This window comes from Jaculus jaculus, chromosome 1 (genome assembly GCF_020740685.1).
Source record: "Jaculus jaculus isolate mJacJac1 chromosome 1, mJacJac1.mat.Y.cur, whole genome shotgun sequence".
NCBI lineage: Eukaryota > Metazoa > Chordata > Mammalia > Rodentia > Dipodidae > Jaculus > Jaculus jaculus.
In genome coordinates this window covers 62,166,604-62,181,673 of record NC_059102.1, presented here as the reverse complement: position 1 = coordinate 62,181,673, position 15,070 = coordinate 62,166,604, and the positions used below count along the sequence as shown (strand labels likewise).

Here is a 15,070-nt window from a genome sequence, read left to right as displayed (position 1 = left end):
TGGCTTCCCTTGTTGTAAAGAAACTTTTTAATTTTACTTTGTCCCATTTGTAAACTTTTGGGGCTATGTCTTGCACTATTGAAATCCTGTTCAGAAAATTCTTGCCCATGTCTGTATGTTCTCTATTTTAACTCTAGAAGTTTCGGCATTTTAGGTTTTAAATTAAGGTCTTTAATCCACTTTCAATTGACATTTGTACCATGTGGAAGATACAGGTCTAATTTCATTTTTCTACAAGTGGAAATCCAGTTTTGCCAGAACCATTTTTCAATAGACTTTTTTTCCACTGAATGTTTTTGGCATTTTGACAAAGATTAGATGGCCAAAGCAGCGTGGGTTTATTTCTGAGTCCTCTGTTGCATTCCACTGGGCTGTATGTCTACTTCTGGTGCCAGCACCATACCATCTTTGTGACTTTTGTTCTGTAATATAAGTTGTGGTCCAGAATTGTGATAGCTCCAGCTGGGTTTCTTTCTTCTTAAGAATACTTTGTCTTTTCATGGTGTTTTGTGATTCCATAAGAATTCTTGAATTGTTTTTCCAGTTCTGTAAGGAAATTCATTAGATTTTTTTTCCTTTTTAAAATAGCAGTTTTATTGAAATATAAAATATATTGACATAAATCATGCATCAAATTATACAATCTAGTATTCTCAGCATATTTACTGGAATATGCAACTATTGTCACAATCAATTTTAGAATATTTTTTATTAGTTTTGTATTCAGTAAATACAGGCAGTTTGGTACGATTATTAGGCTCATCCATGGCCTACCCCCTCCTCATTGGCCCCTCCTTGTTGAGGTATATGGGCCATGCATTGTGGGGTTTTTTGATGGGGATTGTGTTGAATCTGCAGATTGCTTTTGGCAATATAGCCATTTTGACTACATTAATTTTGCCAACACAGGAGCATGGAAAAGTCATTCCATCAACTAGTATCCTCTGTGATTATATTTCTTCATTATGTTTAAGACTAATTGTAGGATAAAGAAATCAACACACCAAAATCAGTAGCTTTGCAGAAATCTAGACACTACTGAGAACTCAACACTAAAACAGACTGTTTGCAGGCCTGCCTTGGCTCAGTGAACATTTCATAAGAGGTGACAGAAAGAGGTAAGAGCCAGAGTAGGGGCAATTACCTTGAGTAACTTACTGAGGCATCCATGACCCCACGGTGAATATCATGATTCCACTGAGGACTTTCATATAATGACTCACAGAAAAATCAGGACAAAATGCCATTCACAATAGCTTCAAAAAATTAAGTAAATAAAAATCTCTTGAATTTCCATATAAATGTTAGCATGGAGGCTGTGAAACTTCCAGTGTTAGTGAATAAAGTGTTGAGCAACTTGAATACAGATATCTTACTCCTGACCTTCCAATTCACAAATCAGGTTTATTTCTTTATATTTATTTTGACCATCTTTAATTTCTTTCAGCAATATTGTATAGTTCCCAATGTTCAAGTTTTGCACCACTTTTGGAAAATTTGTATCTAGGTAATTTTTTTTTGTTTGTTTCTTACATTGTAATTATTTTTCAAATTTCTGTTTCTGACTATTGCCTGTATACATTAATGTGAATTTTTCTTTCATTTAAATTTTTTGTCTCATTTGTAAAGAAAATAATGCTGGCTTCAGAGAAAGCTGAGAAATATGCCTACCTCCTCAATTTCCTAGAAATGTTTGTTCATGATTAGAATTACCTGTCACTTAACTGTTTGATACAGTTCTCTAGTAAAGTAAATGACCCTTTCAAAATATTTATGGGACAATTCTGAACTATTAGTCCAATTTCCTTAACAGGTATAATACAAAATTGTTAATTTCTTCTTGAGTGACATTTATTAGTTTGTATCATACGAGTAATTTGTTCAATTTATCTCAAGTTGTCAAACTTATAGGCATGCGTTATTTAGAATATTACCTTACTCTCATTTTAATACCTTTAGATTTGTGGGGATATTACCTTTCTTATTTCCATTTTCTACTACTAGGTGAAATGAATATTAAATTATTATTATTATTAATTACCTATTCATGGTTTGTTAATTTTATTTGCAGCAAAGAACAAAGTTTATTGTTCTTAATGTTCACTATTGCTTTCTGGATTCTATTTGATTTTAGCTTCTGCCCGTGTTACTTTCTTTTGCCTACTTAAGATTTATTTTAGGATATATTTCTATTTCTTTGTACTTCTATGTCTCTTCCTTTTCCTCTTCTTCCTTTCTACCTCCTCATTCTCCCCTTCTTCCTCCTCCTCTTCTTCTCTCATGGAAGGGTCATTTTATGTGGGCAAGACCGGTCTGAAACTCACTGCGTAACTTAGATTAGTCTCAAACAATTCTTCTGCCTCAGCCTTCTGAATGTTGGGATTAAGGACTTGCACTACCACATACAGCTCTTATTTAACTTAAGGGAAAAACTCAGATCCCTTTCCTAGTTTCCAATATATGTCTAGAAAACTATAATTTTTTTTTCTAGTTACTTTTTTTACTACATTTCAAAAATATTGAAATATACATTTAATTCAGTATAAAACTGTTTGGGGTTTCTCTTTTGAGTTTTTTGAGAGCATAAAGTTTCCTTTAACAGGATGGGAAATGAGCATGTGTAGAACTAAGTCAACAAGCTGGTGGGTGGAGGGATAGCACCTTCGTGCTTTCTTCCTCATGACCATAGTGGTTCCTTTGGCTCCCCCCCCCCCCCCCCCCCCCCCCGCTGCTTACCATAAATCAATGACTGATGTTAAAAGCTCACTTACTCCCTAGTGTTTACTTGGGGACTGGATGAACCTTATGTCTGTTTATGCAGAGCATTTCTCTTCAGACTGTACTGTTAGACCTTTCTGACAGCTGATCCTGCAAAGAAGCTAATAGCAGACTATGAATGCATAGAGAAGCTACTGGTCTATAGTGAAATAGCTTAGCAGTTTCCTTTCAATTCAGTCCACCAGAGCCTCAAGGGTCACATGGGATGTGGGCCGAAATTCACCTACCAAACATGCAACATAGACCTCTATGGAAAATTTGTACTTTCCAACAAAAGAGGCCCAGTGGCAATTTGAATGTGAATGCATGTTCCCCGTAGACTCAGATGTTTTATTAAGCTTGTAACTTGGCTCTTCAGGTGTTACTGGGGGTGGATCCTGAGATAAAGCCCAAAGGTGTGTTTGGAAGTGGGTCTGAATTTCCTCCCAAAACTATGCACAGGGGTATGAGCTCTGGGGGTCCTGTTTGCTGTTTTGGTGGTTTTGTTGTATAGTTGTTTCTCTCTGCTTAGATGTATGGAAACAGCTTCTTCCAGCATTGATAGAACTTTGAACTTAGTCTGTAAGCTTGAAACAAACCCCTCCCACCCATAAATGGTGTCTTGCTTGGATGTTCATCCTAGCAATGTGAAGCTGTCAACAACAGAAATTTGGTACCAGAAGAGAGAGATGTTTCTGTGATGAACCTGATCATGTGGATTTTGGTCTTTTGGGGCTTTTATGCTGAAAGAAGAATGTGTGTGGACTTGAAACTTGTGACTGCAGAAGCCTCACAATGTGCTAAGTTGAGTTTTATGAGCTATTTTGGTAAGTGTTTGAAAATGCCAAGTGCAGAGAGAATTGCATTGGCTTGTGAACTCCTAAGCTGCTCCACATTCAATAAAAGCAATATATTTACTATCAGTTTCTTCTACTGGGTCCATAACAACCTCAGTCATAGGCTTATTGATCTGACTTGTAGTACCAGACATGTATTTCCTTCCATGGGGCAGGTCTTAAATCTAATCAGAAAGTTAATGGTTGTGCCTCTATTGTATCAGCAATCCCTTCTTTCCAGGTATATTGATAGTAAAAGGTCCAGGAGTCCTCATGGTGCCATTTGTCACTGTGAAAACAAACCTGCATGGAGGGAGCTTCGAACTCTGCCCTAGCATCTCAGTGTCCTAAAATCAACCCATGTGGTATCTTCAGGATCTTATCACCTGGTTATGGAATATAGCCAGCATCAGTTGTCTTTATGGCTTTTACTTCCGGCAGGGCATCCCCAGACAATAACTCATAGGAGGTAGCCTACTCTTGGCACTGGAATTGTATTCAATAACCCCATATCTTTTGAATCTGCCTTTTCTCTGCCTTCACAGCATATAGTACAAACAAACAAACAAAAACATTCTGTTCATACTGTTCATCCAGATTTTTCCCAAATCTTTTAAAATATTTATGTATTTATTTATTTGAGAGAGTTAGAGAGAAAGAGACAGACAGAGTGCCAGAGCCTCCTGCCATTGCCAACAAACTCCAAATTAATGTACTTTGTGCATCTGCCTTTTTGTGGACACTGGGGAATTGAACCCAGGCCATCTGGCTTTGCAAGCAAGTGCCTTTAACTTCTGAGTCATCCCTCCAGCCATGATTTCCAAATCCTTAAGACACTTAGAGGTGAGTATTATGCCATTAGTGTAATGAAAGGTTTTTCCAGAGGGTAAGAATGATATGTGAAAGACCACTCCCATCCATTCAAAACAGGTAACAATTGCTCTGAGGAGTTAATAGCTATAAGGACACTAAAGAAAAGTCCAACATAGCAGGAAGATCCCACCACTCATATTTGTTTTCTCCAAAGAACACTGTTGCACCACAGTGTGGTTGGGAGGAGTTAACTGATGTTGATCTCCATAATCAGTCATTCTCCATGTGCCATTGCCTCCCCACTCTGGAGTGCTGACACGAGAGCCCCCGTGCCTCCTCATCTTCAACAGGCTTGGTGGGCCTGGCTCAAGTGTTCAGTTCAGTTCAGGTCTAAGAGGGAGTTAATCCCTGCTTTTGCTTTTGCTTTCTGTGCCTATTATTCAAACTACCCCACCCCCACCCCCAAGAGCTGACAGCCTGTGAGCCAGCAGCTTACTGGCAGCCCTGGCCATTGTCTCCCTTAGCCACACCTGCCTGCTGATAGAGTCGTAGGCCAGGTAAATAATCTCCATGTCCAATATACATTTTTTCAGGAGAGAAATATACACAGCTTACCCAGGGGCACAGTTTCCCACCCCTGGGACAAGATTGTTCTCTATATTGTGTTAACATGTATACCACTCATTAAAGCCTCCTAGAAACTCACTAGCATTAAAATGAATTTTCTGTCAGTTTTTTCCCCCTAGGAACTTTGTTGCTCAATATAAATCTTGCTACCTTTGCCTTTGCTGGTTTTGCCTACTGATGGGAACAGATAGGAGAATATTTCTACTCCCTGTAGACAAGAATATGCACTTATTATAAATAGGTTAGGGTGCCGGGCGTGGTGGTGCACACCTTTAATCCCAGCACTCGGGAGGCAGAGGTAGGAGGATCGCCGAGAGTTCGGGGCCACCCTGAGACTACAGAGTGAATTTCAGGTCAGCTTGAGCCAGAGTGAGACCCTACCTTGAAAAACCAAAAATAAATAAATAAATAGGTTAGGACATATATACTACTCCTGGCTTGTTGGTTTATTCCTGATTGAATCTTTGATCCAGACAGTTCCTCAGGAGACAATAAAGAAAGAAGCACCAGTACCATTAATGTCACAGACAAGATTGTTAACTTGACAGGATTTAGAATCAGCACGGACACAGACCCGTCAGAGTGTTTGTGAGGGATTTTCTCGATAGGGAAACTGAGGTGACAGGACCTACCCTAGCCATGGGCAGTACCATTCCATGGGCTGGGGTCCCGGGCACAATCAAAATGAACAAGCAACTTGGGCAGCAGCATTCCTCACTGCTCTCTGATTGCAGACACAATATGACCAGCTCTGCTTTATGTTCCAGCCACTATTCCTTCCCTGCCACGATGGATTGCAGTCTCAAACTGTAAGCTAAAATATACCCTTCCTCCCTCACTTATGTTGTGCTTTTTTTTTTCCAGATATTTTGTCACAGCAACAAGAGAGGTGACCAACACACCAGGCAAAGGAATGTGGTAAGGTAGAAGTAAGCTAAAACATTGTAGAATCTGGGATCATATCTCAGAATGTCCAGGATGAAAAAAGCAGGGGTGAGATGATGTGATGAAAACTGTCCCAATCTGAAATTTAACAAGGACATTGCCTCAGCACTCCCAGCATATTAGGAATGTAAATACAACAGAGAATGCAGACACTAAAACTGATTATTTTCCACCAGTTATCCCACACTACTTTACTTTTCTTCACAGCACTCTTTCCATCTGACCTTGTTATGTAGCCACTGATCCACTGTTCATTTTCCCCACGAGCAAATATGCTCCAAGAGGGCATGGGCTTTGCCTGCCTTCTTCATCTCTTCATTGTTAGTACCGACAAATAGTTTTTAGAAAATATTTGTGGCATGAATGAATGAGTAAGCCAATCAACAATATTAACAAGAACGATATTATATATTCATTTCCTTCCAAGATCAAATTTACTCCATTTTTTCCTAAGTCTTACTTAGTGTTGTAGGTAGGCAGTCATTAACAGTCCTGGAGGCCACTGAGGAGGGATTTTTGCCTTCTGTCTGTCCCCTTGATTTGAAAGGGAAAAGGATGGAAACTGTCAGTCACTTATCTGTCCAAGAGATCACCTCTCACCTACAAACTTGATAGGGATGTGGGGGGAATATTTATCTATTCAATGAAATCCCCTAAAGTCCTTCCCTTGATACATTACTCATAGATTATTATTAAGGGACCTGGCTGCTTTTCTGAATCCTAACTTGACTTGAGCAGCATGACTTTTTCTTTTGTCCCTTTCTTTATCTTCTCTGGATGTTGTACAAAATCTTAGGCATGCTTATCATGACATTTGGGGCTTTTCCTCCTGTTTTCTCAATAAATCTCTTTTGACTTGTTCACACATCATATTCTGTGTGCCTAATTTTCTGCAGAGAGAAACCAAGCAAGGACAGGGCAGGCCATGGTCCTTACTCCTGACAGCCATAGTTCAGATGATTCCTCATGGCTGGGACAACTTTCGCTCCATAACTCAGGAGACTTGTGTAATTGCTGATATCCAAACATTCACCCAGCAGACATTCAGCATTAAAGAGCAATGCTAGTTTGCTTTATGTGTGTTTAAATGAAGCAGATTCATGGAAGTCCTGTCAGATTTACCTAATACTGCATAAACCAAGGTGACATACTGGTGTCAGACATAACACTTGGGTCTCCTGACTACATTCTTAGCTGCGGGTGCCAGACCTGTGAATTGCAGAGGACCTAGGTGCATTGTACTTCAGCAAACAGGTGCTCCTCCCACCCCATCCAGATGAACACAGTGTGACAGCGCTGTGACTTGTACTTGTGAATTACCTTTGCATGACTTGTTATAATAAACCACCTAATCAGCCGCTATTTAAAAATAGTCCCACTTCCTTAAGCTTTGTTGCATTGCCTGCTCAGGCAAACTGGTTCAGAGACCAGCCTCCTTTTCCAAAACCCACTTCAAACAGGAGGTAAGGACAAGGAGAGGGGATTCAGAGCACATGTGCTGCTTCTTGTGGCCACTCGAAAGCAAGTCTCCTGAGGTTGATTATAGATTATAACATCTAGGGTCACTTCACTCATGATCAGCCCACTTGTTCATACAGCTGAGCTTCTCATTAATAAACAGTAACTAAGTCTTAACTAGTCTTATGACAACAGGAAAATGCAGCATGAATTATTGGCCATATCCCTTCTTTCTCAGGCTTTCCAGTGTAATCAGTGATCTGATGACGTACCTTGACCTTTCTTAAAGAGTCCTGATTACAAACTATTTTTAGCCATGATGTATTGCTGTAAATTTCTAAATCATTTTCTTTGTTTACTAGAAGCAAAACATTTTTAAATGATAGCTTATTAAGGGAGCAAACTTTCTCATTTCAAAAACATGTTTTGAGTGTTATTAAACAATGAAGCATAAAACATGAGATTTAACATACCTAAAACGTTCTTAAAAAAAGAAAAAAAATGGCATTACACTAAAGACTGTGGCTCAATGATACAGCACTTTACCTAAAACATATGCAACCCTGGCCTTAATACTGAGGGGAAAAAAAGGAAAGAAGGAAAAGGAAGGAAGGAAAAGGAAAAAAAGAGCAAACAACACACAGACAAACTAGCCAGAATAATTAAATGAAATGATGATACTTGGTACACTTAAAGAAAAAGTATTAAAAGAGATTATAATCAGAAAAAGAAGCACAGAAAACTAGCAGTTGAAAAGGAAGCAACATTAGTGTTTATGAAATACTACCCAGTGGTTTAGTGGGAAGAGATCTGGGATCTGGAGAAGTGTCTTTCTTTTGCTGGCAAAGCCTTAATATTCTATGAGACCAGCTGTGATAGTTTGGGTAAGTGGCCTCCAATACATTCAGTGTTTTATTAGTTTGTAGTTTGGATCTGCAGCCACCTGGCTGGAGAAGTTGTCACTGGGCAGATATTAAGTTGTGGTGGTGGGTTTGAAATTCCAGGGTAAAAATATGCAAAGTGCCTATCTCCACTTGCAGTTCCTGAAGTGTGCTGTACTGTGTTGTGGCTTTTGACTTTTACCTTGGGGCTTCTCTCTCTCTGCTTGGACCTGTGAAAGCAGGGCCAGCTTCTTCTGCTATTTTGGAACTTCCCCTGGATCTGTAATAACTGTGCCTGATCTGGAAATTCATCTCAGCAAACCTGAAGCTGTCTACTACACCAGCTTGAGGGTTCATACAAGGCCATCCCATCTCTTCATACTTACAGTGATGGAGACATGTGCTGAATAATGCTTGAGGGTTCATACAAAGTCTGACAAATATGAGTCATGGATGAAAATTCCAAAGCAGATTTAACTAACAATGTTTATAGGGGAGAGGAGGGTGCTTTGCATTGTTTACAAATAATATGCAAAGATAACATATCCATACTTCCCAGCCAGATAAAAGCATCACCAAAACAAACTAGAATGAGATGTGAAAGACAGAGAAGCCACAGGAGACAGATCTTGGCTACTTAACAGTTTTTTTATTTTTATTTATTTTTATTTGAAAGAGACATAGAGAGAGAAAGAGGCAGATAGAGAATGGGCACAGCCGGGCCTCCAGCCACTGCAAATGAACTCCAGACGCATGTGCCCCCTTGTGCATCTGGCTTACATGGGTCCTGGGGAAATCGAGCCTCTAACTGAGGTCCTTAGGCTTCACAGGCAAGTCCTTAATCGCTAAACCATCTCTCCAGCCCTATGTCACATTTTGACCAGGACCTCCAAATATCTCCAGCATGGTCCAGGAGATAGTTTTGCAAGAAGAATGTGGTCTATTCATATGACCATAAAAATATTAGAAACTAGGATATATTTTTCAGGCAATTTAGTGAGAGCTTAGTATTGCCAATATGTACCTGTGGGCAAAATAGTAAATGTAAAGTCAGAGGAACTTATGTGCTCTTAAAAAAATAGTTATGTATTGGAGGATTTGAAGCAGAAATATGGAGACAGGAAAGCTTCTTTTCTTTGTTTGAAAAATAAATTATTATTTTTCAAAGTCAGATAGAACTGGGAAAGCAGATAGCATCATATTGGTCCTGGTCTCTCAAAAACTGGATGTCTAGAAACTGGGGAACTGATCTCAATAGAATCCAGGAAGTTCAAGGAAGGAGAAATATATCTGAGTTACAGAATTATATTTCACAAAATTGCTATATGTGAAGCCTCTGCCTAGCTGCAAGTGCCTCTATCATGTAATATTACTCATGAAAAATAAAATAGTTAAAACCAATATTTCTAGGAAATATGTTTAACTGTTTATTCCTTAGAAAATGTAATGTGCTGCACAAATTGCAGGTACATTTTCAGCCCAGATTTTAATAAGCAGATGAGAACAGTAACATGAAGGACCTAGGAAGGCCTGTTCAATATATTAAATGTATAGACTACTTTCCCCTTCAAGGATAAATGATGAGTATGAGGAATAAGACAGACTCTTAGCTCTTTGAGTAGAAATATGATTTACAGTTTCATGCAGTCATTCTTATGCTTAGAAAATAGTATTGGGATCACACCACTATCAATGATTAAGTTCAAGTCAAAAATCTTAGTTAAGACTAGAACATAGGCAGAAGAAAGTGGGCAGATCAATAGACAAGCCATTCATAAGAAATGCTTCAGCTGTTGTGATTCTATCTAAGGAGGAAGAAGCAAGAAGTTAGGGAGACAGATCGGTGGATAAAATGCTTGCTGTGCAGACATGAAGACCTGAAATTGGATAAATGAGTGGGTGTGGCAGCCCACCTAAAATCCCAGCATTTGAGAGGCAGAGACAGGGGAATCCTTGGGGCAAGCTGGCTTGCTAGACTAGCCAAATGGTGAGCTCTGGGTTCAAATGAGAGATCCTGCCTCAGCAACTAAAGTGGAGACAATTTGAGGAATACACCCAATGTTAACCTCTGGCCTCCACATACATGTGGACTCATGTACATGTATGCTCTCACATATTTGTGACCACATGAATATAAACACACACATACATTTGATTAATACACACAGATACAGAGAAAAAAGGAAGAAATAGGCATTTTGTCAAAGTCTAATGTAAACCCTAACTGTACTTATAGTTGACTTTAGTATGCACAGGTACTTTTATAGGCAATCACCACTTTTAGTTACTTTTTTGACATGGATAACATGTCAGAAAAGTCCTCTAGCTTTCTGAACATTTTTCATTGTAAGAGCCACTTCACTTTTGTAATTCAGATTAGTTTCCAGTTATTAAAATATCTGGTCTATCTTCAAAATGCACACTCAGAGTTGATCACATCTCTACTACTGACCTTCCTCTCACTTAAATGTCTGATGGGTTTAGCAGTGATCATGTGACCCACTTCTGGCCAATGAGATATGGTGAATGCTTCCCTTAGCTAATGAAAGGGATCGGTTGGAAAAGAAACTCTTTTCTGTCCCTGTAAGGAAGCTGATGCAGCCCTTGTGACCCCCTGAGGAAGGAGCTAGGGCTGAAGATGTAGAAACGCAGAGAATGTGTATCCCTGATGAATGTGTGTCTTCTTGTGTGATTTAAATATAATATAATCTGGAATTTCCCAGGGAAAAAAAAAAAAGAAAATGACACCCATATGTGAAAGGTTTAAAGCAAAATTAATAATGAATTTTTAAATTTTACATGTATATATGTTGATTGTTTAAAGTTTTAGAGCAAAGGTAATAATGATAGGTTGTAGAACTCACAATATATGGAAGTAAAATAATGTGAAAACAACACAAAATACAAAAGGAGTGATATATATATTATAGTGAGGTTCTTAAAACATGTAAAATAGTATGGCATTATTTGAATATAAACTGTGATATACTGAAGATTTATATTATCAAATTACTAGAATAGAAAAACAAAAAAGCTTAGAAGAAAATATATACCAATTATATTGATGTAAAAGAATAAAAATACTTTATCTAAATAAAGATAAGACAATAAAATACAAAGAACATATGAGGACAGAACATATTAAAAATCATAACCTATTATCAAAACACAAAATAAAGCCACAATGAAGTGTTTCCACACACTTTCTCAAAAAGCTAAACTTAGGAAACTTTATCATAATGCTCACTTTGGTAAGGATGGATCAACAAGAATTCACACAGTTGTCAGAAATGCCAAACAAGCCAGGTATGATGGCGCACACCTTTAATCCCAGCACTCAGGAGGCAGAGGTAGGAGGATCATTGTGAGTTCAAGGCTATCCTGAGATGACATAAAGAATTCCAAGTCAGCCTGTGCTACGGTGAAACCCTACCTCAAAAAACAAAAACAGAAACAAACAAAAACAGAAATGTCAAACAACAGAATCACCATAAAACATAATTCTGCAGTTACTTAAATTGTTTCTCAAACACTTAGCTATGCAACCAGCATTCTACTCAAATATTCATGGAGCTTGATTCATCTTCACATTGACAACAACTCTGATGTCCATCAGTAGGTGACAGGATAAACAAACTGAAGCATTCATAATAGAACTCACTCAGCAATTAAAAGAAATAGACTATTGATACACTTAACAAGTAACAACCATTCTAATTACGAACCTAGGAGCATAAAAGGCTCAGTCGTACAGTGCTTGCCTGACATATGGGAAGGTCTTCATTCAACCCCCAGATGAACCACCACAACAAAAACGTAATCAGTTCTAACCCTATTTGTTAAAGGAGATGGGGTCTGTATGATAGCTGAGCTAGCCCAACTACAAGATTTTGTGAGAATTATTGGAGATCTGTAAAAAACAAAATGACCACTGACATCATAAGAGCACCTGGAGCTTAAGGACCCCAAATCAGAAAATCTTACCCTGGATTTAAGGCTTGTCCTTGTCACGGAAACCAACACCATGACTCTTGAAACTAGTACACAACTTTCGGATATTTTCAGTGGAATCTTGGGAACAGTTCACAAGAAGTGTGTCTTTGCTTTCTGAAAGCAATAAACTAACTCAGTAATGATGAGCATAAGCTCCCCCACCCAGGTATTGGAGGTTAATGAAATGACTGAGCATGTTAAATAAGATCCTGCTCGAATTGCCAAGATACTGGCTGGAGGCTGATGGCTTGTATAGATTATCTCCATGTCAGGTTCCCTGTTTCTACTTTCCACTCTAAGATTAAGTGAGTGAGCTACCAGAACAACAGATAACAAAACCATCTGGATTATAAATTTTGTGCTGGAAAACAAATATGTATGCTCAGGATTTTCCTAATTTGGAAGTTCTGCCAGTTTGTCTTTGGGGGAACTTAACCTGCTTCTGGAAACAGATCCACATGTAAGTTACACAGACATCACAAAATAACTACTGAATGTAGCACACAATATACACAAAGGCAGCAAATCACAGTAACTAAACTAGTTCCAGATACTGCTCATCCTCTCTCTCTCTCTCACACACACACACACAAAACCCCACAATGTGATTTTGTGTCTCTTTCCTTAGTTTTTCCTGCTTAGCATGTTCTTCTCCTGCTGAACGTCATTACTCAGAACTTTGATGCATAAACTTAAACCAAACAGATCTCCTTCAAGACATTGTCCTTCAATACAACACAAGGTCTCAGCTAAAGACTGATTTTGAGTTATGACATAAGAATCTTAGTCCATTTTGCTCCCAGACTGTCTTCCTGACAGTACGGGAGATAAACATGATCACCTGCCAGTGGTAAAATTGTACAACCATACAGGAGAGAAGGCTGAAGAGCTAGCAGACCCTTCCCACTCTAAGAAATGAAGGAATCTATCTGGAAAAAAGCAAAAGAGAAAAGCCCAAGAGTGCATAAAATTTATAAAACAAAATGAGCAAGCAAGCTTATACCACTAATAAGATATGGTGTTCCACAAACGGGTCATTATTTTGAAATACCTTTTTTGGGTGGCATCCTGGGGGTGTCTGGTCAGAGTGTCTTCAAGGGTGGCTGGCCAATTCACAGCGGGATTGCAGGTTGAAGGGACAAATGTTTCAGGTTAGATCTAGCACATCCACACTCTCACCTGCCACTGAAAGGCGCCCCTGGTGCCGCTTCAGTCTGAAACATAAGAAGGTACTAATTTCCTCACTATTAAAATTTCATGCATGTTTAGTTTACCATTTAAGGAGGGAGTACTCAGGTCAAAAGGGTTGTATTTGGGCTTCATTTGAAATAATATTGAAGTAATCCTAGAAGACTTATTCAGCACAAATCTGGCTTCATCCCATCCCACTTGCTGGCTTCTTTTATAAAGCCCTCCATTCTCCAGCTTTACCCTAATTACATATTCCGAGGGTAGTATGAGTTCATCTTTCTAAAGGTGAGAAAATAGTAGCCACTAGGTATACTTGGAAAATTAAATGAGTGAGTAACAACCTACTACTGCACCTAGGCTCCAGGTAAAAGCAACAAAGCATGCAAATTAGTAATTAATCTTCAATATGGGCACATGACCATATTTCACTCTTTTTCTCAACTTCTGTGAAAATAAAACTTGTTTTAAGAGAAAATTGCTACTTTTCTGGGGAAATATGTCTTTTTACCTTTCCATTGAAGCTTCTTATAGGAAGGATGTCAACTACGTTTTAGAATGGCACACAAAAATTATTTCCATCAACAATAAGAAAGAGAGGGATAAAAAGTGCTGAAATGTGATGTTTCAAACGCAGCTGGGTTTTGGAGAGTGATGACGCTGGCATTCTCTGGTTACTTCAGTGGTAGCAGGCTGGGCTGTGCTGACCTTGGCAAGGCGAAGCAATGTTTTGAAATGGATCCTATTGGCACATTTACACCAGAGCAGCTTTTGGCTTGACAAACTGATTTCTGCTTGTATACAATCTTTCTAAAATATATAGACTAATACATAGATTTTTAATGAGTGCAAGCTCCAAATTCTACCTTATAAGCTTCTGTAAGGCTCTGTTCACCTGTAGTCTCCCTTTTCTAGGCACAAGGTCTCAACTAGAATTGGAATTCAAGAGTCAGTTGATATGCATACTTACATGTGAAGATAACCAGTGAGATTCTAGAACTTGGGGATCTATGAAGAGGCGAATTACATTATTGAATCTGTAATTTAGAGTAAGACTAATGTGCAATTTAACATATCATAAGTATAAAATAACTCTACCATTCTGACAAAAAGTATCAAGTGTATAAAAAGGTTAACAAAATATGTTCTTTAGGCTTTGTATCTATAAAATTATAGTGGAAAACAATTGTGAAAAAAAATTCAACTATATTAAAATAAAAATTTTTGTTCATCACAAAGTGTTCAGGGTAATCGGAGAGATGGCTCAGTGGTTAAAAGCATTTGTTTGCAAAGCTTATTGGCTCAGAATTCAATTCCTTACTACTCATGTAAAGCCAGATGTACAAAAGTACACATGTATCTTGAGTTCCTCTCCCTCTCCTTCCCTTTATCTCTCTCTTTCTCTCTCCTTTCCCCCTCCCTCCTCTCCTTCTCTTCCTTCCTACCCCACAAATAAGTAAACATAAATATTTTAAAAATAATGTTTCAGAAACTGCAAATAGCCCAATGAGTAAAGTACTTGCCTTTTAAGCATGAGAACTTAAATTTAATCCCTAGAACCCACATGAGAGA

At 38.4% G+C, this 15,070-nt stretch overlaps 1 protein-coding gene across 1 annotated transcript in view; it reads right to left on the bottom strand.

The window, feature by feature from the left end:
* Tmc1 (transmembrane channel like 1) overlaps positions 1-13,440 on the bottom strand; it is a 144,598-nt gene extending 131,158 nt beyond the window's left edge. Inside the window, exon 1 of the mRNA XM_004652980.2 lies at positions 13,362-13,440. Coding sequence (XP_004653037.2) covers positions 13,362-13,377 — 16 coding nt within the window. The 5' untranslated portion in view covers positions 13,378-13,440. The remainder of the gene's footprint in view (positions 1-13,361) is intronic.
* Between the last annotated feature and the right edge of the window lie 1,630 nt (positions 13,441-15,070).